The sequence below is a fragment of the Varanus komodoensis genome, unplaced genomic scaffold (genome assembly GCF_004798865.1).
Source record: "Varanus komodoensis strain SLA01 unplaced genomic scaffold, ASM479886v1 scaffold78, whole genome shotgun sequence".
Taxonomy (NCBI): Eukaryota; Metazoa; Chordata; class Lepidosauria; order Squamata; family Varanidae; genus Varanus; species Varanus komodoensis.
This window is the reverse complement of record NW_025336455.1, coordinates 2,253,094-2,274,826: the sequence shown is the minus strand read 5'-3', so window position 1 is coordinate 2,274,826 and position 21,733 is coordinate 2,253,094. Positions and strand designations below refer to the sequence as shown.

Genomic DNA, 21,733 nt, shown 5'->3' with positions numbered 1-21,733 from the left:
CCGCGCCGCGTGCGCTCCCAGGCCGGCGGCGCGCGACGGCGCATGCGCGCGGGGCCGGGCCCGCCCCGCCGCGCCGGCAATCTCGCGGGGCCTCGAGAGCGGCTTCGGGCGAGCGCTGGCCTGGTCCGCGCCGCGGGGGCGCCCGCCTTCCGCCCGCACGAGGGGAAGAGCGGCCCGCGCTCGCTGCCGCCACACCTCGGAGGGGAGAGGTCAGAGGTGAAGATGCCCGTCGAGGCGCGGGAGGAACGACTGCGCAGGCGCGGGTGGCGCCAGCCCGGCGGGCGTCTGGGAAGGAGTGCGCACGCGCAGGTCTTTCGCCCCGCCGCCCGGAACCTGACCTGTCCATCGCCCGGCAAGAAGGCAGAGGTGAAGATGCCTTCAGACCGCATGGTGCTGCTAATTTAAAATAGTTATTTTCCAAACTAGGTTTGCGTACAAGTCAATGCCTCACAACGTCTGGAGGCAATTATTGCTATTAATCTGTTTGCCTGTTATACCACTCCATAGCCGGGACCCTCTGAGCCTTTCACTGCGTAAGAGACCTAAACTTTCTGGTAACGCCGCAGATGTGTTTTGTATGCGGGGAGCTTTGCCTTTAAACTCCATCTTGCCTCAGACCCATCTTTGTTGGGGCAGTACGGCAACGGAGCCAATGACCTCGGGAGGTAGTGGGCTCTCCCACACCGGATGAGTTCAAAATGCAGCTAGACAGTCCTGTCGAATCCCTGATTGATCTCTGGAAAAATAGAAGACTCGCTCCGGAGAGACCTCCCCTCACATGCAGCTGTTCAGAATTTCAGGGTTCCGCACATGCTGGCAAAATTGTGCAGCCTGGTTCCCAAACTGATAAGCGAGGCCCATCGGAACAGTTCAGAACACAGACTTCCAGGGTACATGCCGTGGAGAAAGTTAATCTCACGGAATCGTAGCACGGAGTTGGAAGGGAACAAGACGGCCACCGGGTTCTGTGATACTATAAACTGCTGCATGGACTGACTTGCAAGGTGGCCATAAATCTTTCCCCACCCGCATCAACGCGCTGAATGAAACTAGTATACTGCACTGTCATAGCAAAACCTTTCTTGCAAGAACACATCCCATTTATTAAACTGATTAAACTCCCCCTCCCGCATTTAAGCGCCGCGCACTACTCTTCAGCCGCTAAAGAGTCGCGCATGCGCGAGACCTGCCGGGACGAGGAGCGCGAGCTCGGGAGCGGCAGGGGCGCATGCGCAAGAGCGTGCAAACACAGCTGGGAGGCGCATAATAAAGTCTAGACGGAGCGGCGTGCGCGCACTCCAGTGCGCCTGCGCGTCACAAGATGGCGGCGGCCATGCCTACCTGTTCTGAGGCGCTGCCCGTGCTCGGAGGGCGCGGGCCCCGGCGGGCTCTCAGCAGCCTCCGCCGCTAGCCGCCCCCTCGCTCGGGCGGCCGCGGAGTCCGCGGCGGACGGGCGGGCCCGGCGCGGCCTTGCCCGGCCGAGGCGCGCCGCGGCGCTCCCGAGGGGCGAGTAGGCCGCCGCCTCCGCCTGGTGCGCGCCGGCCAGCTCGAGCAGCCCCGCCGGCGGGGCATGGAGACCTCCGGCGCCGCCGGGGCGGGCGGAGCGGGCAGCAATGTGCCCGCCTTCCTCACGAAGCTGTGGACGCTGGTGGAGGACCCGGACACGGACGCGCTCATCTGCTGGAGCCCGGTGAGGGACTGGGGGCGGGGCGGCCTCTCGCCCGCAGCCCGCTCCGTTGCGCGTCGGCCCGGCCCGACCTGGCGGCGGCCTCGAAGCGGGCCGGCGTGGGGGGCTTCCGGCCGCGATGGCCGGTTCGCGGCGAGCCCGGCGCCTATAGCGCGCGAGCTTCCTGGGCCGAGGCGCGGGCGGGCGGGCGACCTGTTGCTTACTAGGCGTTCTGGGCCGCGGCGATCAGGGCTCGTGATCAGGGATGATGGGAGCTCTAGTCCATAGCCTCTTCGTGGATGTGCAGACCTCCTTGGCAGCCAGTGCGCAGCTAGTAGCTGCGGCGTTTAGAGGTGCCCTGCTCTGCGATGCATCTTCCTTCCCGCTCCTCTCCTTGAGGAATCGCCCTTAATCTCTCCTGCCAACCTCCTCCGCATCTCCCCCTCGCCCTGACGCTCATCTTGCCCTGCCCTGCCCTGCCCTGCATGCCGCAGCTCTGTGAGCAAGGAACGTGTCCCCGCCGTGTGTGCTTAACCATGAAGAGGTGGCAGGTCCTTTCCATAGCGTGCTCTAGCAGATGTTTCTAGGCAGAGGTGTTCTTTCGGAAGGAGAGCTTTCAGTTTTCCCAGACAACTTCTTTGACCTTTTGGTTTCTTTTGCTGTTCACAACTGGTTTCTAGGAAATCATGAATCTGCTTTCTACAGCATTGGATATTAACTAACGAAATTGAGAGCTAGTGTGGCCCTGCAGTGGGTCTGCACTCTGCAATCCTATTTTTAGAATAGTAATATAGGCAGTTGAATATTGCAGTGTGGGGCACTGTCAGCTTCTGTACTCCACATATGGTATTAATAATTGGCTTTATACTCTGAGAGAAGGCTTCTCTGCAGAATTAAACAGGTTTTTGAATATTTTCATTGCCTTTTGGCCATGGGTAACCACCTGCTATACCTGCTTCAATTCTATAGTACTCTCTAGTCCATTTTTTGATTCCTTCATATGATCATCTCTGCCTAAATATCTGGAATACTTAAGCATTGGTTTTCTTTCTGCCTGTGCAGAACACACACACACACACACACACACACACACAGTCTTTATTTGAGATGAAGCTGTTGCCATACAGAAATGCATTAGCCAGGTTGCTTGTCAGCTTAATGTTGGTGATGGGGGGCGGGGGGGAATCAGCACTTTTCAAGCTGCTTTCATTGCTGAGCAAATCAAGATTCTGTTGCTGGAACTCTTAAATGTGAAGTATTTCTAAAGCAAAACAAAGGATCACGGGTAATTGGGAATACTAGAAATAGTAGGGCAGGTTTCTGAATGAGAAGAACAGCCTTGATGGCTGCTGCTTACACTTTTGCTGGAATAGGGATTGTACGAGCTTCATAGAGGGAACTGTCTGGTAATTGTTGTTACGCAACATGAGAAGTATTATTAACGGTATGTATGTATTTACTTTCTGTGCAGCAGTGCTCTTAACAATAGGAAGAGTCCTGCATAAATATTTGCTTTCAGGTTAACACGGACCACATAGAGACAGGGCAGGTGTGCTCTGTGACTCTGTTTTCCCAAATAGCAAGATAAAGGTATTTGTGCTGAACAGACCTGAAGCTTTGTCATCACCTGCTGCTTTAAAAGTAAAATGCATGTGCAGAACAGGAAAACAGAACTATCTTCGCGGGCTGTGCTGCTCAGTGGAGGGAATGAGGGGAGGGCCATGAAAGAAGCCCCCCAGCACCTTCAGTGCAGCCCTGTTTCGGCTGCTCGCTCAGGCTGGACATCACCTGCTAGAAAATGGGCCCTTCCTCTTGTGTCATTCGAGTTGGAGAACCGGACTCATCTTTCTTTTAGTCCTGCTGCTGCTCAGCATCCTGCACTCACTGGCTCCTTTCTGCCCCACAGCCCTTCATTTCAAATATCTGCCTTTGCTCTTGACCTCCACTTTCTCCTTCCATGGCATTGCCTTCACCTGCCCCTTTTTATTCCCATCTGCATGACTTTGCCCTTCCTGCACTCTGGCAGGTTCCGTGTTCGCTGCCTGTGTGTTTGGGTGTCTGCTAGCAAGATGTGGTATCTGTTTCCACATGGTTCAGCTTTGCTTCCAGGAGCTGGGGGTGTTTGGCACCATCCTGTGTGTTTCATGCAGCTGCACGAATCTTAGTGAAAGCTTTTCATTAAGAATCTTCCACGTGTTGACATTCTTTCTTATCTGGGAGACAAATTAGGAATTTATTTGGTAAGTAGTGTTTCCCAAGAGCCTTGTTTGGGTCAACCGCGTGAGAGGCTGGTGCACATTCTACTTCCAACTCTCCCTTTGCTAACTGAGGACATTGCACTAGTGGAAATCGGGGCTTGTACACCAAGATAATGGTGGCAAATCACCCCTTTTCCCATTGCCTTCGCAAACACTAGCTTCCTCTAGTGCAACGCGATGAGCGCTAGCCTTGGTGTGCGGCTGGATCCTACCCAGTGAAAAGGGGCAGGGAGAACAAGGCAGGACTCTATGCGATGCAGGCACATGTCTGAGCAGGACACTGTTCGCCTCGAGTGGAGAGGGCCAATTCTTTTAGCTACTTGTTGACTTGCAGTGCAGTCACCCACGTTTGCTCAAGGTAAATGCCACTGTGTTTAGTGAACATGCATGAGACTGTGATGTTCATTTTTTTTTTAAAACAGCCTGTTCAAAAGCTCGGCTTCGGGTGAGCATCTTTAAGGACAGGGAGTTAAAGCATTTTGTTCTTTGTCTCTGTTATGCAAGGGCTCTTGACATATAAGTATTTTTCTCTAACAATGAACATCAGCTTGCTTGCAGTATACTAAATAATATTGCATGGTGGCCTAATTATAAGGATTGAAACTTTTGAACATAGTGATGCTGCGTGGACGGAAGAACTCCTCCTTTTTGCACAAGTAATATTTATACTATAGTACTATTTTTAATGAGGAAAAAGCCAGCCTTGGGTTGCCTGAATATAAATGCTTTATACATAGGAGAGAAAAATGGGGTGTCACAGCGCAATCCTATACATGTTGCCACTGAGTTTAATAGAGCTTATTCCCAGGTAAGCTTGTGTGTGATTTTATTCTTTGTCTTTCATACAAAGAACCCTTTGTATCTGAAGAGCCCGTGTGGTATCGTGGGTGAGAGCATGGAACTGGGACTCCGGTCCCCACTTAGCCATGGCGCTCACTGGGTGACTTAAGGTCAGGCACAGACTCTATCCCCAACCTACCTGATAGGGTGGCGAGGAATACAGCTTCTTGAAAGTGGGGGGGGGAAGGTGGGATATACCGTATTTTTCGCTCTATAAGGCGCCCTTTTCCCCCCCTCAAAAGTAAGGGGAAATGTCTGTGCGTCTTATAGAGCGAATGTGTGTGTGCCCAATGCCCGGGACGCTGCTGGCCTGCCTGCACCACGTGGCACCACCTGGCCGGCACGCGCTCGGCGTGCCCTGCTCCGCCCCTCCCCCCCAGCACAGGTGAGAGCTGTTAATCACAGGTCGGTGTGCGTTTTCAAATGGCAACCCGTCTTTTAATGAAGCCCATGGGGAAGTGATGGGGAATGTGCCTGTGATTATCAGGAAGCTTTCCATGGATCAGTTATCTGTTAGCTGATCAGACACATTTTTTTTAGGATCAGTGGATATTTGAACAGCATTACCTTCGTGTATGAAATTTATTCTTCAAAGGCTATTTAGTCCACTGTGTGTTTGATTTACCATACAATATCTCATTTTTTGTCAAAAGTTTTTTCTATTATTTACTAGTAGGGCAGTGTGGACATTACTGGCTTTTTTAAATTTGTTACTGAATTGTCTGCAGCAGCTCTTGTATAACTGGTGTAGATTGTGGATCCCTTCAATAATTCCACTACTGACTAAGAAAGTGATGTCAGTGATTGTGAGCAACAGAGCTTCACAAATTCTGACTCTAGTGATGATGAGTTCTATGGGTTCAACAAAAACTAGAAGAGTACTCGAACTTTAAAGTCTCTCTTTTGTTAATGACAGTGATGATGGTTCTTAATGCCACTGTTGACTGCTGTTCACTTTACAAGGTTGAAATACGGTATTACTGTATTCTGTTATAGTTTATTAAATAGTTTAGTAAACCATTTGATTCAGAATATTTTTTTTTCTTGTTTTCCTCCTCTAAAAACTAGGTGCGTCTTATGGTCAGGTGCATCTTATAGAGCGAAAAATACGGTAAATAGTCAGGTATTGCACTGGATTTCAAACAATGCTAATACTACTTATTTGTTTTATTTAAAACACTTGTATCTCATATATACTACACAGGTCTCAAGACAGCGTACAACAAAAGCAACACAATTAAAGATGAAACATTAAAATTACTGTCTTAAAACACCATACACTTTAAAATATCAGGTAAATAGAAAGGCTTTGTGAAGAAAGCGTTGGTGCCAAGCGCACCTCTCTGTGCTTCCAGAGCTAGGGCGCTGCTACAGAGAAGGCCCTTGCCTGCGCACCTGCTCCTCTTGCCTCCTTTAGAGAGGTCTCTAGGAGAAAACCTTCAGAGGAGGATCTTTAGGCTTGGGCAGGTACCAAGAGAGGGAGGCACTCCTTCAGATATCCAGGCCCTGAACTACTCGATGCTAATTTAAAGCGATTCTTTAGGTACCGCTAATAATGCATTTTTATTTGTTAATCTTACTGTATCATAAGATGCCAGGTGGAAGCGGGACAGCATCTGTGTGGATGTGGGCCTTTCCTTAAATTAAAATTATCTAGTATATTATTTAACACAGTTGAAATATAAACATAGAATTAATACTTGATTATGCTGCTGCAAGTGAAGTAACTTGTATGGAGGAAATAGTGAAATTTAGCATAACCATGTAAGAGTTCAAGCAGAAAATATCAGACTAGTATATTTATAGAGAATTGATGGTAATGCATTGAAATACTAGATGTGGGAATAATATATTTAATGAATGCAATATTTTTTCTGGGCTACATCCTGCATTTTAACCTCTGCATTCACTATTGTAACTGTTTTCCTTGTAGTGTAGCACCAGGCATCTGTGTGGAGTTGTGCTTTGTGTAGATTCCCCAGCTGTATGTGCCCCTTTCTCGCATGTTCAAATTTTGCTAGATAGGCTTCCAAAAAGAAGAAGAAGAAAGCCTTTCTTCTGGTGGCTGTCAAAAGCAAATGCTTGTGAAATGGGGGTGAGATGTAGATCTGCAAAAGCAGAGAGGCATTGAGAACTGTCAGGGGACTGTGCAAAATCTAGGAAAGCACACTGTTCCACTCACCATCCCCTTCTGGGCAGGGAAAATTCCTTTGTCTCTTTGCTTGTCAGTTGAGAGCTTTCTAGTGTGTGCAGAGGAACCTCTCTGCAGCCTTGCTTGGTCAGTGTCCATTGATGTTCTGTACTGCACTTTGACAGCAGAGAGCAAAAAAGGGTAATGAGCCAGTGCGGTCACTCCAAAATGCCACTTGGGCGTGAGTGAAGTGGCCGTCACTGGCAGCAGCATGGGGACTCCAGAAACAAACATTGGATAGAAACGGAGCGACTCAGAAGGGACCTCCCAGGCCATCTAGTCTGACCCCCGGCTCCAGCCAGCTCTGCTCATGCCACGCCTACCATGTGCATGTCCCGCCTAGCCTTGAACACCCTCTCCAATGGGGCGTCAGCCACCTCCTGTGGAAGCCCATTGCACACCCTTGGGCTCCTGACTGTCCAGAAGTGCTTCCTGGCATCCAAGTCGGACCTTGGTTCCCTGAGCTTGGCTCCAGCGGAACACATCCTGCCCTCCTCCGCAGGGGAGAGCAGGTCCGCTCACCTCTGTGTGACACCTCTTCTCCAGGCTGGAAAGACCCAGCTCCCCCAGCCTCGCCCCGTACGGCTTCCCTGCAGCCTGGCCCCATCCTTCCTGGAGTGTGGAGCCAGAACGGAGCACAGCGCTCCAGAGGCGTGCGGAATGGCAGTAGCGCCTCCCTCGATCTGGAAGCCACGCTTCTGGCTCTGCATCTAGAGTTTTGATCACAACAGTGTTCAGATACTGGAATACTGACTAGAAGAGGAACTAGGCCAAGGAAAAGGAAAGGAGAACATTCCATGGTGAGCCCAATTCTGTCAAGCACTCTGTGCGCCATTTCAGAGACAACACACACTCTTGCATGTGGATCGGCATGTCCTGTGAATTTGCCTGCATCTTTCAGGTGACCAGGTGGACTTCATGAATCGGGGACCACACAGAATTTTCCCCCCGGTGGACTGGAGGAGGGGAGCAGTTGAAGAGTCTGGCAAACGTTGGCTTGAGCCAGATTCTGCTGAGCTGCTCAGTGAACAGAACTGACAGCAGTGTGGAATCCGTCATTCCACGGGATGCGTGCTCTCCTGTCATCCGTGGACCTTGGGAAAGCAAGCCCACCTGAGCGGTGCTAGGCTCTCGGGCAGCAGCATCCAGCCCCCTCCCTGACCTGCTTTCTAGCTCCGGGTATGCATGTGCACACTGGGATTACTCTGCGCACTCAGACCTGTTCGGATGCCTTGGCCAGGACCGCTTTCCCCCAGCGTTGGGGCTGGAGCACTGGCAGGCCTCTGTGGAGCCGTCTCACCCGGCTCTGCAGCTTCGGAGGCGGGAGGAGGGCGGGTGGTGTGCCCGCTGGAGGGGCCTGCTAAGCATCGGAAATGCACTGGCTCAAGCTGGTCGAAGGGCTTCAGGCCCCAGGGCTCTGCTGTTTATCACGCCACAGAACTTGTCTGTGTTCTCTTTCTGCAGCAGAGTCACATGGTTCCTTTTTCAGCTTTGCCTGTTGTCGTGTTGTTGTACTGCTTGACTTCCAGGGCAGCACTTGTGAGCAAGGCATGAATGGCAGTGGCCTTTTTGGCAGCAGTTCTTTCCCGGTGGGGTCTGAGTCAGCAGCTTGATGGTCTGCAGTGAAGCGTGCCTGTGCCTTTCGTCAGAGTTTTCCTGGCTGAGCACAGAGCCCCAAAGCGCCCATCTTCCCCCCGAGACCGGCACACAGGCCGGGTTTCAAGGGCAGGATTTAGGAACGTATTGTAAAATGGGGTGGCTGATTTCAGTCTGGCTCAGCTGTGCATTGGGAGTCTGGTCGACCGCTTTTAATCTTAAAGCAAATCTCTTGCAAACAAACCAAAGCTGCTAAAAGCAAAAAGCAAGAGAGTTGAAGAACAGGCAGGCCACCGAAACAGCTAACCGTGGCAACGATGAGCAGCAAAGGATGCTGAGACGAGTGCCAGATGAGTCCGTTGGAAAGGCGGCGGGGAGCACAGAGATGCGGTCCTGTGTCTGCCGCTGCCACAGACTCACCTCAAGGACAGCTTTCCAGCCAAGGCAGAACGTGCACCTGCAAGGCTCTTGCGCCAGCCCAGCGGGGAGGTGGATGCGCCTGTTTCCAGGGAGACGGAGCACCGCCCTTCTCGGTGAGTCGGCCACTAGTGAATGACTAGTGTGGGTGGAGACACCGCAGCGGCGATTGCTGTGTGTGCCTGAAAATCGGAGGCTGTGCTTGGCAAGTCTTGCCCAGGTCCCGTCCGGCGTTCCGTCCCCGCACGGGCTGAGCAGCTGCCTGTGGGAAGCCCATGAGAGGGGCAAGCGCGCACTGGTGCCTTCCGCTGTTTGGTGCGCTGGTGCCTTCAGCAGGAGGCACACGGCCACTGATGCCAGAGGTGCAGTACGGCCTTTTCTGCCTAGTACCCGCTGGTTGCCTTAATCTCTGATCATTTGTTCGGTCCCTTTGGCCAGTCGTCCAGTTTGGTGGATATTCCCATATCCGGTGTCAGTTAATTTCCCAGTTTAACGATGCACCGTAGGAAGACGTGCTTCACTTTCTCTGCGCTGATTCTCCCTCCAGTCAGCTTCACAGGGGGAGCCCAATGCCAGCACTGGCTTCTCCCTCTCCACTCTTCTGCGGGATTTGTAATGTTTTGTTGCTTCTTCCTTTACTCACGTTTTGCTAAGCTGAGCAAACTCAGGTGCCCTCCCCTTTTCTCATGGGTTCTTGCTTCAGCCTCTGGGTCATCTTGGTTGCCCTTTTCTGCAGCTTTTCCAACTCCGCGGTATCCTTTTTTAGGGGTGCGGACCAGAAGTGTGCCCAGTGGCTAGGTCCAGACAACATGAGGAGCCCCGGCGTGCTGGTATTTCACCCTGATGAGCTGGTTCTTTAGGAGCTGCTGCAAGAACCACCATTTGCTCTATGGCTTCCCCAGTCCACAGTGCTTTGCCGTGCTGTCCAAAGCCAGGACTGCGGTTTCCACGGCCCTGGTGCACACCCACCGCAGAGTCCTCGGGAACACTGGCCGCTGCAGGAGCTGCTCCAGCCATCTGGCCCCTGCTGCTCTTCTCTGCCTGTGACCAGTGCAGGCCGAGGAGGATGAGGTGGGCGATGCAGGCAAGGAGCAGCGGGCTCCTCGGGACAGAGTCTCCCACCAGCATGACGGCCGATGAGCAGCGAGGGTGGAGAGCGATAGTGTGGAAACCGTGGTGATGCAGCCACCTGTTGGGTAGGCCATGGCAAAGAGAGTGAGAAGTGCGCGACCACGCAGGGCTGTTTGTGGTGTTGCGTGAGCACAGCCACCATTTGCGGTGCGGTCCCTCCCAAGCTGTGCAGGAGGAGCAGCTCCTCCTCCCGCACCAGCCGGGTTCCTGGCTTCATGTGGGGCGTGCCGCACCGAGGATGCTGCAGGAAGGCACATGGCCCCTGTGGGGCTGCACGGCGGTGCTTCTCTGTGCGGGCCTCGTGTGGATGCTGTGCAGAGCTGGCCAGCAGGTTGTGGGAAAGCAGCTGTTCTCCCCCTCCTGGCAGGGCTCCCGCTGGCACGGATGTTGGGGCGTGCAAGCAAGGGGAGCGGCTGTCTCCCGGTGGAGCTGGCAGCAGTCGCTCTGCCAGCAGGAAGGTTCTGTCGGATCGCACCCAGAGCTGCTCTCGAGGGGAGCCCACACAGCTCCCGGCTTGAAGGGCCTGAACGGGCGCCACTTGCCCTCAGTTCCGCACTTTAGGGTGACCGTGCACTGCGCCCTCACCTGCCTGCATCCCCGGCTGAGTCTGGCCTTGGCGTCTTGCCCCTTTGGAGGGAACGTGAGCCCTAAGGCTCAGTTCTCCTCGGCTTTTGCAGCAGCTGTGCATTCTGAAGCCCGGGGCATATTGCTGTGTTGCACCGCACCGAGAGGCGCTGGGCCCTTCATGCCACAGTGGCATCCATCGGGGCCACTGGAGCCAGCGGCCACCGGATCCCTTCAGCCTCGTGTGTGGCAAGCCCTTGCTTGGCAGCTTTGCGGCTGCAGAAAGGCTGGCGGAGGCGCCAGGCTGCGTGACCTCATGGTTGGCAGCAACTGGCCAGGTGTGGCTTTGCCAGCAGCCGCTCGCAAGGCAGGCTGTGGCGTCTTTGGCTGGTGGGGTTCGGCGTAAGCAGGGCAGGGGGCTCTGCTCACGGGTGGCCCGTCAGGCCCTGCCCTTCTCTGGAGCAGAGCGCTTAATATTGCCGCAGGCGTGATTTGTCCGCAGCCTGTCTGGTTTGGTGCCTACCCAGTATCAGTGTCAGCTGTGTTTGTGCTCCCACCAGATGGAATCGCCTTAACAGGATGACGGCACAACAGCAGAGCTTTCTCCGCTATGAAAGAAAACCTACTTGTAAAAAGTCTTTCACTTCTCTTATATCACTCTGCCAGATTGAAAATATTTTCTCTCTCCTGTAGTCACTGTTATATTTTGACAATAAAATTCCTGTTATGTGAGCCAGAAAAGTAATGACATCCCGCTCGGTTAAAGAGTTGTGAGTTTTTCATACCAAATGGCTGAACTATTGTTCCTACCAGGCAGCTGCGAAGCTTGGGGCTCAGGGAGGTTGGCGTTAGGACGGGCTGGTGCCAAGCTGGTTGCTGTATGGCAGTGATGGCGAACTGTTTAGAGACCGAGTGCCCAGACTGCAACCCAAAACCCACTTATTTATCGCAAAGTGCCAACCCTGCAATCAAACCTGAATACTGAAGTTTTAGTTTAGAAGAAACACCTCACGGCCAGTCCAAGCGGCCATGCGAAAGCTCAGACGAGTTGCAGCTCATGACGTCATCGCCTGGCGCCGCTACTCCTTTCCGAGCATGCGCAGGGCCCCTTTGTGTGCTGTTACCCGATGCTCGGCTGCTGGGGCGATGCTGGGGCAACTTGGCTCGCGTGCCGACGGAGAGGGCTCTGCGTGCCGGCTGTGGCACATGTGCCGTAGGTTCGCCACCGCTGCTGTATGGCCTGAGGCTGCCATCAGCAGTCGGCAGCTGTTTGGGTTAGATAAGCACGTGGAACGAACACCCACCAGGGTCCCTGAAGAGACGGTGGGGTCCCTTCAGCCTCGGTCCTTCGCACCTACGCCCTGGAGGCCTGCCTTCACTGAAAGAGCCTCTGAAACTGTGGTTTGGGGAAAGCCATGCAGGAGAACGTGAAGTCGCCGGACACCTGGCTGGCTGCGGCGCCCTGGGAACTGCCCTTGTGGGCATTCCTCCCCCCCCCCCCCCCGTTGAGCACTCACGGGCAGCGGGGCAAGCGGAGCCCGAGGGCCCTGCCTTTCCGCAGGGAGGCCCACCTTGCACAACGAGGCCCGAGTGTCCGTGGTCGATGTGTGTGCCTCGGAGGATTTGATCTGAGCCACTAGTCAGTCAGACTGGATTTCAGGCGTGGTTTTGCACACATGCCTGCCTTCCCCATAAGTAGAGGAAATCGTCACTAAAATATTCCGAAAGCAGGTGTCTTTTGTGGGTTTTACCTCTTTTACAGGTTTTTGCACCTAGGGAGAGAAAAATCTGATAGACTTCAGGCTATGCACAAAAAGATCCAAATACGTGGATTATTCTGCTCAAAAGGGTTCGCTTTCAGTCCTGCTGCTTGCCCCCCTCCTCACGCTTAGCTTCTTGTGCAGATCTGTTCCGCTCCCAGCAATCTTCTGCTGATCGAATGTTTTGAAACTTCGCACTTAATAGATGAGGGGTTGATTCTGTGTGCACAGCTATGCTAAGGAACAATGGGATGCCGGCCTTGCTCTCAACTCCGCGCATTCATGCATGTGATCTCGGCAGGCGCCAGTGCACAGTTCTGAGAAGCATCTGTGTAAAACAAGCATCTGTGACAATACCTTCTGGAGAGCAAAACTGCCCGATAATCTTCCCAGAAGCTCTGGCATGGCATGGCATTGCAAGGGGTTTAATGGAATTCGTTTACCAAAACCTTTAAAGTTTGCGTGGATATACAGCCTCATGCTGCATAATTACAAACCAATCCTCATTGCATGATTGATAACCTCTGGACTATAATGTATCTTATACAGAGAGCTATCTTTAGATGTTTTTTCCTCAAAAAGCATTTTTATTTAAAAAATCCATTTTGAATTTAAAAACCTGATATTTTTATTTTAAAAACTCATTGATTTTCATCCACCCCGGTACGGCTGCGTCTGCCTTCTCCATGGCGGTGGGCCCTAGTTACAGGGAAGACTTCACCGCAGGCCTTTCTGAGAACTGTCAGACCTTGGTGGGGGGAGCTCGGCGGGGCCTCCCTTCATCTGCTGTGCGACTGAGGGGCAGGGGGCACGTTTCCGCCGCTGAAGTCCCAGGGCAGCCATCTTGTGGTGTGCGCCCACAGAGACCAGTCAGGGAGTTCAGGATGTTTCGACCGCGTGATCCCAGTCTCGTTCAGAGACGGCTCTGCACTCCTTCCCCCGCCATGTGCTCGGTCCTGGCTTTGGGGAGGAGCTCTGGCTGAGCTGGGGAGAAGGTGGTCCAGCTCGCGAGGCGGCACAGAGCCGTGAGGGGGCCATGGTACCTTCCAGCCGTTGGCCAAGGCTGTCTGCCACCCTCCCCCTCCAGCCCCGCCACCTGCCTTTCCACAGGGGCAGTCGGTGACTTCCTCCCTTGGGATGGGTGCAGCGGCTGCTCCCCCCACACGTCTGTGTGTGCTGCTGTGCCAGCCTGAACCGAGCGGCTTTTTTCACACGCCGCCTGGGAGGCTTTTACGCCAACGGGCAGCCTGAACGTAATTGTAAACAATACAAACTCCCCTCAAGAGCTTGGGCTTCTGGACGCCTGTGTTTGCTGATGGGCCAAGTGTGGGATCGGAGCAGTTGTGCCAGGTGGTCATGCACAGGCACCTGAGGCCCCAGACAGGTGGCTCGGCCGAGCCCCTTGCTTGCTTCCCTGGGTTTCTCGTGGCCCCTGCACCTCACGCCACGGGGAGGCTGGCTGGTGACGTCTGACCGACGTGCCATGTAGGTGTGTGTTGCGCGCGTCCCGCTCACCCGGCCCCTGCGGCCGAAGGCACAGTTGTGTGGTCGTGGCCTTTTGTGCCCGAAGGTGGCGGCCGGAGTCTCCTGCGTGGGGAGCTGCCTCCTGTCGGCCACCCAGCGACGTCCAGGCAGCAGGGGATGCATCGGGATCTGTCTCACCTCCTATTCCCTTGTCGTTGCAGAGTGGAAACAGCTTCCATGTTTTTGACCAAGGCCAGTTTGCCAAGGAAGTGCTCCCCAAATACTTCAAACACAACAACATGGCCAGCTTTGTACGGCAGCTGAACATGTGTAAGTAAGCATCCCCGGCCAGGGCCGGCGTTTGCCCCAGCAGCCTGTGCACCCCCAGAATCCCAGGAGAGTGGAGTCGGGGGGGGGCAGGAGGCCAGCGGGTCCAAGCCCTTGCGGGACGCTCGGTCGCGCCAACCCGCTCCTGCCTTCACGGGGCCGCAGTGCGGGTGGCTTGGCTCAGCCCGGGCACGGTGCTGGGCGGGGATGCTCAGAGCTTCGAGCACGGTGCTTTTCCGCAGGAGCGGGCGGAAGGCAGATCTCGCATGTCAGCTCCCTGGAGCCCCTGCCAGCATGGCTGATGGTCGGGGATGCTGGGAGTTGGGGTACAAGGCACCCTTCTTTTCTGTTGGGGCTTCTCAAGCTGCCCTTTTGCCCACAAAGCCTTTGCCTGCCAGCCGCCCTGTGAAAATACATTTAAATAAAAATTTGGGAACTGCGAGGGCACAAGATTCTCCTTCCGGCTCCTCGTCTTCCTGCAGATTGGCTGTTCAGTGAGCACGGGAAGACGGAGCGAGGGGCTCTCTGGCCCTGGCCTCACCTGCCCTTCCCCTTTGCATTTGCGGCTCTTCCCGCTCCTCGCCTCCAGCCTGCCACTTCCCCCGCGCCCGCCTGCCCAAGCTGGCCAGACCTCCTCCACGGCCAGCGTGCCCCCAGGCACTTTCTCGGATTCCCCACTGCAGGGCTCCCCATGGTGAAATGGAGGCAGGTGCCGCGGGGGTGCCTGTGGCCCAGCCTCGTGCAGCCTTGGTGTGCTCTTCCCTCCCAGCGTTCCCGGCCAGGGCTGGGGGAGACAGGCGTTGCAATCGCGTCTGGAGGGCACCACGCTTGGGAAGTTTGGCCTAGCAAAAGGCGGTCTGCGTTTTGTTGCTGTTCACAGTCTGGGGATGCATCCCCGAAGGACTGCGGCTTGGGCCGCAGCCCTGATAGAGCATCTCTCCGACCTCAGGCTGCCCAGACGCTGCGCTCAGTCTCTGGGCTTGCCTCTGGGTGCCAACCCCTCGAGAGGCTCAGAGGGTGGCAGCTGGGGGGGGTGCCTGTTCTGCAGTCTCTGGAACACCCTCCCTGCTGCGGCCCGCCTGGCCCCAAATTTGCCATCTTTTTGGGACCAGGGTTGGACAGCCCTGCTTGCAGCAGCCCTGAAAGACCTCATTGGCCTTTATTGCTGCCAATGTTCTTTACGCTATTCTAAATTAATTTTTAATTACTGTTAATGTTTGCATTTGGGTGTTTTTTGTTTTTTGTTTTGTTTTTTTTTTTTTGGCATACCTTGTTGTAAACCACCCAGAGAGCTTCAGCTGTAGGCAGTGTAAAAATTATTATTATTACACAAGTACTTGTAAAACCTGTTGAAGTCAAGGTTTGGGCGAAACCTGGGGAAGTCTGTCCCCCTGGCAACCGTGGATCTCCTCCAATGCTCGGCCTGGTCCTAGAAGGCAGGCCAGAATCCAGGGAGCAGCGCCGAGGGAAGCCAGCAGATTCCCACCCCGAAACGGATCGAGCATCGTGCAGCCGCCCTCTCGGCACGGTGCCTTCGCGAGGCGTCTTTTCAACCGCCGCCTGTTGCTTAAGCCACGTTGGGGTTTAGTGAGCGAGAGAAAGACAGAAGAGAAGTGCTTCCGGCAAGCCCTGTTGGCAGCTCCCTTGCCCTGTGCTAATTGTTGGCAGCAGTGTTGCCGCTCATCCTCCTCACTGGATGGACATTTCTGCATATTGAGGGCAATCTCAAACGCTCTTGGCATTTTTGAGGCGTTTGTGTGCCATGCGCTGTCGCCATGGTTGCCAGCTGCTGCTCGAGTTAATGAATAGTCCCACTGCTTAATGTATTGTGGCACTTGCTTCCTTTTGCAGGACAGCTTGTAATGGGCTTTTTTAAAAGACTGAGCACTTTGCCTGGTGAGAGCAGAGCAAAGTGCATTGTAAGAAGTCCGCCAGGGAGGGTCTTGTGCCACCCAAGAGGCGCTCTTCAAAGGGGGAGGCAATTCATGGAGAGTGAGTGGACCCGGAACGGTCCCTGCACATGCCAAGATGAAGAGGCCACGTTTGGCGACGCATGGCTTCCCTGGAGCGGCAGAGGGCAGAGACCCAGGGCTCCCGTGTAGCCTGAGGGGCCGAGCCTGCCTCAGCTTGGGAGCTCAGCGGGGTCAGGCCTGGCCAGAATCTGGGGGAGGGCAGGGGGGCTTGGGCCCGGTGGCCTTCTAGGCCTCTTCCAGCTGTGTGGCTGTATGACTGGCCCGATGCCGCAGATGAGCTGCAGTCACAATCGGCCGCTCGGCTGCAGGAGGCAGACCTCCGGCTGGGGGATCCCTGGCCCGCCGCAGCGTTTGTGGCTCTGCTTCACGTTCTGGGAACTGGGAGCACGAGCGGCCGAAAGGTGCCACCTGCCACTTTGTGTGGCTTGGAAAGGCGTGTCGTGGAAGGGCACGGTGCGCAGGCTTGGCAGGTGCTGATTTCTGCTCCTGGACGTGGAGGGAGGCCGAAAGGCCGGCGCTCAGGCCGTGCAGGAGTGGCTGGAGAGCCCCGTGCCCTGCTGCCAACGTGCGCTGCCGCCTTGCCTTCCAGACGGCTTCCGGAAGGTGATACACATTGAGCAAGGCGGCCTGGTGAAGCCCGAGAAGGATGACACGGAATTCCAGCACCCGTACTTCCTGCGCGGCCAGGAGCATCTCCTGGAGAATATCAAGAGGAAGGTCACGAACGTAAGTCTGCCCGAGCACTTCCGGGCCTCCGTTCGAGGCCGCTCGCAGGGCGGGCCCGGGGAGGGAGGTGGCGTGGCTCCCGCGGCCAGCGTCAGCCCGGGTGCTGGACGGCGCCTTCCCAGCGCTTCATTCTTCGGTGTCCCTTCAGGCAGCGGTCCACGTGGCCCAGCCAGAGTGGCTGCCAGGCAGCTTTGCTTGTGCAGAGGCGGGCCACGTACCTCTTGCCATTGCACGGCAGGAGGAGGGTGAGGGGCTGCCCCTTACTGCATGGGGGTTTAACGAGCCCGGCCACAGCCTCCGAGGCCGTGTTGCGTCGGCCTGCGGGAGCCGAGGCGGAATCACAGGGGAGCGATGCGCGTGGGGCGCCTGCGTTCGGAATGTGCCTGGGCGGCCCCGAGTGTGCAGGGCTGCTGGGGAGCTGCGCCGAGAGCCCAGGGCGCCGCCCATGCCCCAGCCGCCTCGGGAGCCACGCCGGAGGGCCTGGAGGGGCCCCGGCGGCGGCGGCAGCAGCATGCCCTTGCGCATGGGGCCGAGCCCGCTGCATCCTGGCCGGGCGGCCGTGTATCACAGCAAGGGATGACCTTCCCGCTGCCTCCAGGTGTCCGGCATCAAGAGCGAAGAGATCAAGGTTCGCCAGGACAGCGTGACCAAGCTGCTGACCGATGTCCAGGTGATGAAGGGCAAGCAGGAGAGCATGGACTCCAAGCTGATCGCGATGAAGCAGTACGTGCGCGGGCGCAAGCGGGGGGCCGGGGGGGCTCTGTGCGCGGTGTTCTGGCACCCTCTGCTGGTAGGCGGCCGGTGGCCGCCTCGGTGCTGCAGCCGCTGAAATTGCTCCTTGGCAAACTCTCCACCGGGAGCAGGGCTACTGCTTTTGCTCTTGATTTCTCTGCGCAAGCTGGTCAGATTTCTGCACCACCTTTGATTCCTCGCCCGGAAGGGTGGACAACGCAGATCGGACACTGGGGCAGAAGGTGTGCCCTGCCGTGCCCATTCTCAGGTTGAAAACGTGCAGACCAGAAGCTTGGCGGGACGGTGCTGACCTCGCCTTGCAGCAGGCAGGTGGCGGGGCTGGTGTGTCCTTGCCTGGGATGGAGCAGGCCACCAAAGCGTTCGCTGGGCCTCCCTCGCGATGGGCGAGGCGCCCGGCAGGGAGGTGCATTTGGGAAGACAGAGTACGTGACTTTTGCCGAGTCTGGACGGTACTTGGACGGTTCGGACTGGCTCTTGATTCCAGCCCACCCCCCACACCTCAGGCAGCAGAGAAGCAGGGGAGGGGGCATTTTGCCTTCCGTTTGAAGGTCAAGGTGCCCAAGGGCTGTTTTTATTTCAAAAAGCCTCTCCTTTTGCTGCTGCTGCTGCTGCTGCTTATTTTGCCAGAGGCTTGGGATTCATGGGCTTTATTGAACAAGCCCCACTTAACCGCAAAGTTCGGCTTCCCTGCACCTGCCCACCCGCCCCGGTCTGGCAAAACCAGCCGGCTGAGCTGGCCGTGCATGCTCCTGCCCTGGCCCGGCTGAGCGCGTCAGTGGAGGGAGGCCTGTGGCATGTGCCGGCCTCTGGCTCACACTGCACGACTGGCTCGCTGTGACGAGGCTGTGGGAGGGCTGGGCGCCCGCTCCTCTGGGAGGAAGGCCGCTCTGAGTGAGGCGGTAGCTTGAGAAAGCGTTCACAGAAGCCTGCAGCTAGAGCACAGCCCGAGAGCGATCGGTGGGAAAACCAGCTGCAGTGCCTGGCTGGCTAGCCCTTTCGAGCAGAGTGACGCAGGTGCTTCTGCCTGCTGCCAAAACGACCGCAGGGGGGCGCTGGCCCCTCCTTCCTGGGCGCCGGGTGCCAGGCCTCCCTTGGCAGGCCACTGCTCCACAGAGGTGGCGCCCGCAGAGGCCCCTTCCCAGGCGGTTACCCGCCTGACCTCAGTTGGTGGAGACAGACTCCAGCCCATCGGGTGGCTGAAGCAGGCACACGTGCGGCAACCCCGTCTTGGACTAAGCCGGTCTCCACGGCCCTCAGGCAGGCCTGGGAGCGCACCCAGAGCCGGTGCAGCGGCAGGGCTGAGGCAAAATGGCTGCTTCTGGTCGAGTCCCTTGGGGCCGTGTCCTGGACCCGCCGTAGCTCATGGGCCGAGCTGGAAAGCGGCCTGGCGCACAGCACGGTGCAGCAGTTCATGCGGGGAAGTTACGTGGGCGGTGATCAGACGGTTTCTGTTAGCTGTGGTCTCAGCCGGCAGATGAGCTAAACCTGGCAGGAGCCGTCTTGAGCCCCAGCGGCCCGCTGGCCTGCAGGGCCCAGTGCTGGATCAGTGGGCGGCCCCGTCTGCCAGCCCGGCCCTTTCGTGGGACCAGCCGGTGGGCCAGCACCACTTAGCTGAGGGGCGGCAGCTGTGCCTTCGCCACATGTGGATGGGGCCCGCCTGACTCGCCCTCCTCCAGTTCATTGGCTCCTCCTGGCCACACGTTAAAGGATCCGTGCCGCCTGGCGTGAGTATGTGCACTGGGTCCGGAAGCGGCGCACTGCTGCTGTGGAGGACGGCTCATCACTGTGGGCGTTTGCAGATCCCGCTTTTCCCAGGCGATGGGTCAGTCGTCTGCAGGGTGTACCCTGTCTGTTTTATGGCTGGCCCCATCCGAGGAGAGGAACTGCTCCCCTCCGGCCAGAAGTAGCTACTCCTTGTCCATAGGGCACGGGCGTGATGACCGCAGCGCTCCTCGCCTCCCTGAGTCATCTGGGCCTGTGGCCTTCTCGGGATCCTCGCCTCCTGGCTCATTGCTGGCCCCAGCCGTGTTCGGCTGGGCCGCTTGCTGCAGCTTGCCATGGGAGCGTTCCAGATGGCCCCCTTCCCAGCTTCTGTTCTGGTGCGCTTCGTCGTGCCAGGGAGGAGCTGTGAGCCAGGAGCAGGCCTGCAGGGGGCTGCCTACCCACACAGCGGTGCCGCAGGGGCAAGTGATGTGGAAGAAGCCGGTCTCCAAGCAGCTCGCCCCCCTGTGGTATTTAAAATGTGGTATTTGCACCACTTGGCTTGCCCTGAGCTCTTCCTGAGAGGTGCCTGGTGTCACCTCGCGTGCCTCCTCAGGTCTTAGCTTTCAGAGTGGAGCAGATCAGGTGCCCAGCACTGGAGGCCGGGGCTCCAGTAGCATCGCGACCGTCTCCTCTGCCCCTGGCAAGATAAACCTAGCCAACGGTTCTTTTCAAGATTTCGTAGTCCTTGGCGTGATGGGACATGGGCGGGGGCAGTGCAAAGCACCCACAGCCATCGCATAGGCAGCCTTGTGCCTGGCTGGATGGAAAGCCGCTGGGAGATTTCCTGCCGTCCGTAGCGGGCCACACTCGTGAGCGAGTTGTGAAGTGCTGGGGGGGGTGCCTTGCCCACGCTCTTGCGGTGTCCGGCGGGTGTCCCCGAGAGGCAGCGTGCTCTGGACACGGGTGCAGCGGCGAGGGAGAGTGTCTGAGCGTGATGTGGAGCCAGCTGTGTGCAGGCTGTCTGGCCGTGGCCTGGCTTGGGCCTTCTTCCCGGCAAACCCCTCGTGAGTCGGCTCGCGACTGGCTCTCTGCTTTTCTAGGCACAGGCCCTCTCGAGCGTGTCGCTGCTGATCCTGCTTCGCTTCTGTGGGGCCCTGGAAAGATGGCAGGAGGCAGCGGGGCCCGGCTTCGCACCGCAGAGTGTGTGCGCCACGCAGGAGCTGAGCAGGGGTAGGCCTGGCCTGAAGCGGCTGCTCCACCAGTGTCCCCTTCCCTGCTGGCCGGCCTGTTTCACCCCAGAGCCGTGGCGGCAGCGCTGTGGCCAAATCGTGTGCTTGTCCACCTGACCCGAAGTGCTCAAAGCCCTTGCTCGGTCCCTGCTCCTCTTTTCAACCTTCCCTGGGAGGTCTTTGGTGTGAAAGTAGAGATAGCTGGCGCAGGAGCCACGTCCATGCTGGACTTTGGAACGCTGGGTTCAAATTTTGCCCGGACTCTGGTGAAAGCTTTCATTTTTAAAAGGGGAGAGAGGTTCACCCGTGAACACACAGATGACGAGGAAGCACGCTCCTGGGTGCACTCGGTGTTCTGCAGAAACAGGTAACGGCCGCCTGATCCTTCCGAAGCGAGAATGACAGTTCGACTCTTCCTGTGGAAGCAGGTATATTCGGGGGCTTGAGGCTGGCCAGGGGTTTCTGCAGGAAATCTCTTTTCCAGCCCTTGGAGCTCCTGCTTCTGCTAACCTCTGTTTCCCCTTCCTGTGTTTCCATTTGTTTTGGATCCTTAACCACCTCCTTAAAAGGGAATCTGTGCTCCAGACGCTTCATTACAAGCATATTGGTTTTGGTCTGAATCACTTGTAGTTTTATATATGGCCGTTCCCTTCAGAAAGCTGCTGTTCGCGCTCTCGTCACAACACACGCGCCCCTGAGGCGACTGACTCTCAGTTGAACCTGCAGTGCTGCGTGGGGGGAGAGGGGGAGCCGGCCACTTGGCAGGGGCTGGGGCCGTGGCCGTGGCCGTGGCCTGCTTGGTTCCTGCTGCCCTCCCTCCCGAAAGGCTCGTGCGGGGCTTCTCTGGCGCCACGCGCCGGCGTGCCCTGGGGGCTACGAGCACACTTACTCTGCCGAGTGCGACCTCAAGGAGGTTTCGTGGACGCTCTCAAGCGCCGGGGCCTGGTCCTGCCCGAGTCGGAGCTGTGGGAGCTGCACGCGCAGTCCTGCCTGGGTTCGGGTTGCTGCAGGAGCTCTGCTGGGGCCCCACTGCGAGGTCTGGTGCGGAGTGGGGAGCCCGCGCGGCGCGATCTCCGTGCAGGCGGCCTGCGCAGGGCGCCTTCCTGCTGCTGCTGCAAGCACTGGCTTCGTGGG

The 21,733-nt window shown here is 56.8% G+C and overlaps 1 protein-coding gene across 4 annotated transcripts in view; it reads left to right on the top strand.

Annotated features, from left to right (window-relative positions):
- The first annotated feature begins 1,555 nt into the window (after positions 1-1,555).
- Positions 1,556-21,733, top strand: part of HSF1 (heat shock transcription factor 1) — a 35,350-nt gene continuing 15,172 nt past the window's right edge. For 2 of the 4 annotated variants that reach the window (XM_044453311.1, XM_044453309.1), the window contains exons 1-4: positions 1,556-1,690; positions 14,109-14,217; positions 16,777-16,913; positions 17,512-17,636. In XM_044453311.1, coding sequence (XP_044309246.1) covers positions 1,571-1,690; positions 14,109-14,217; positions 16,777-16,913; positions 17,512-17,636 — 491 coding nt within the window. In that variant the 5' untranslated portion in view covers positions 1,556-1,570. Of the gene's footprint in view, positions 1,691-8,428; positions 9,085-14,108; positions 14,218-16,776; positions 16,914-17,511; positions 17,637-21,733 lie in introns of those variants that run through there. The other 2 variants (XM_044453308.1, XM_044453310.1) reach the window with 2 other exon arrangements.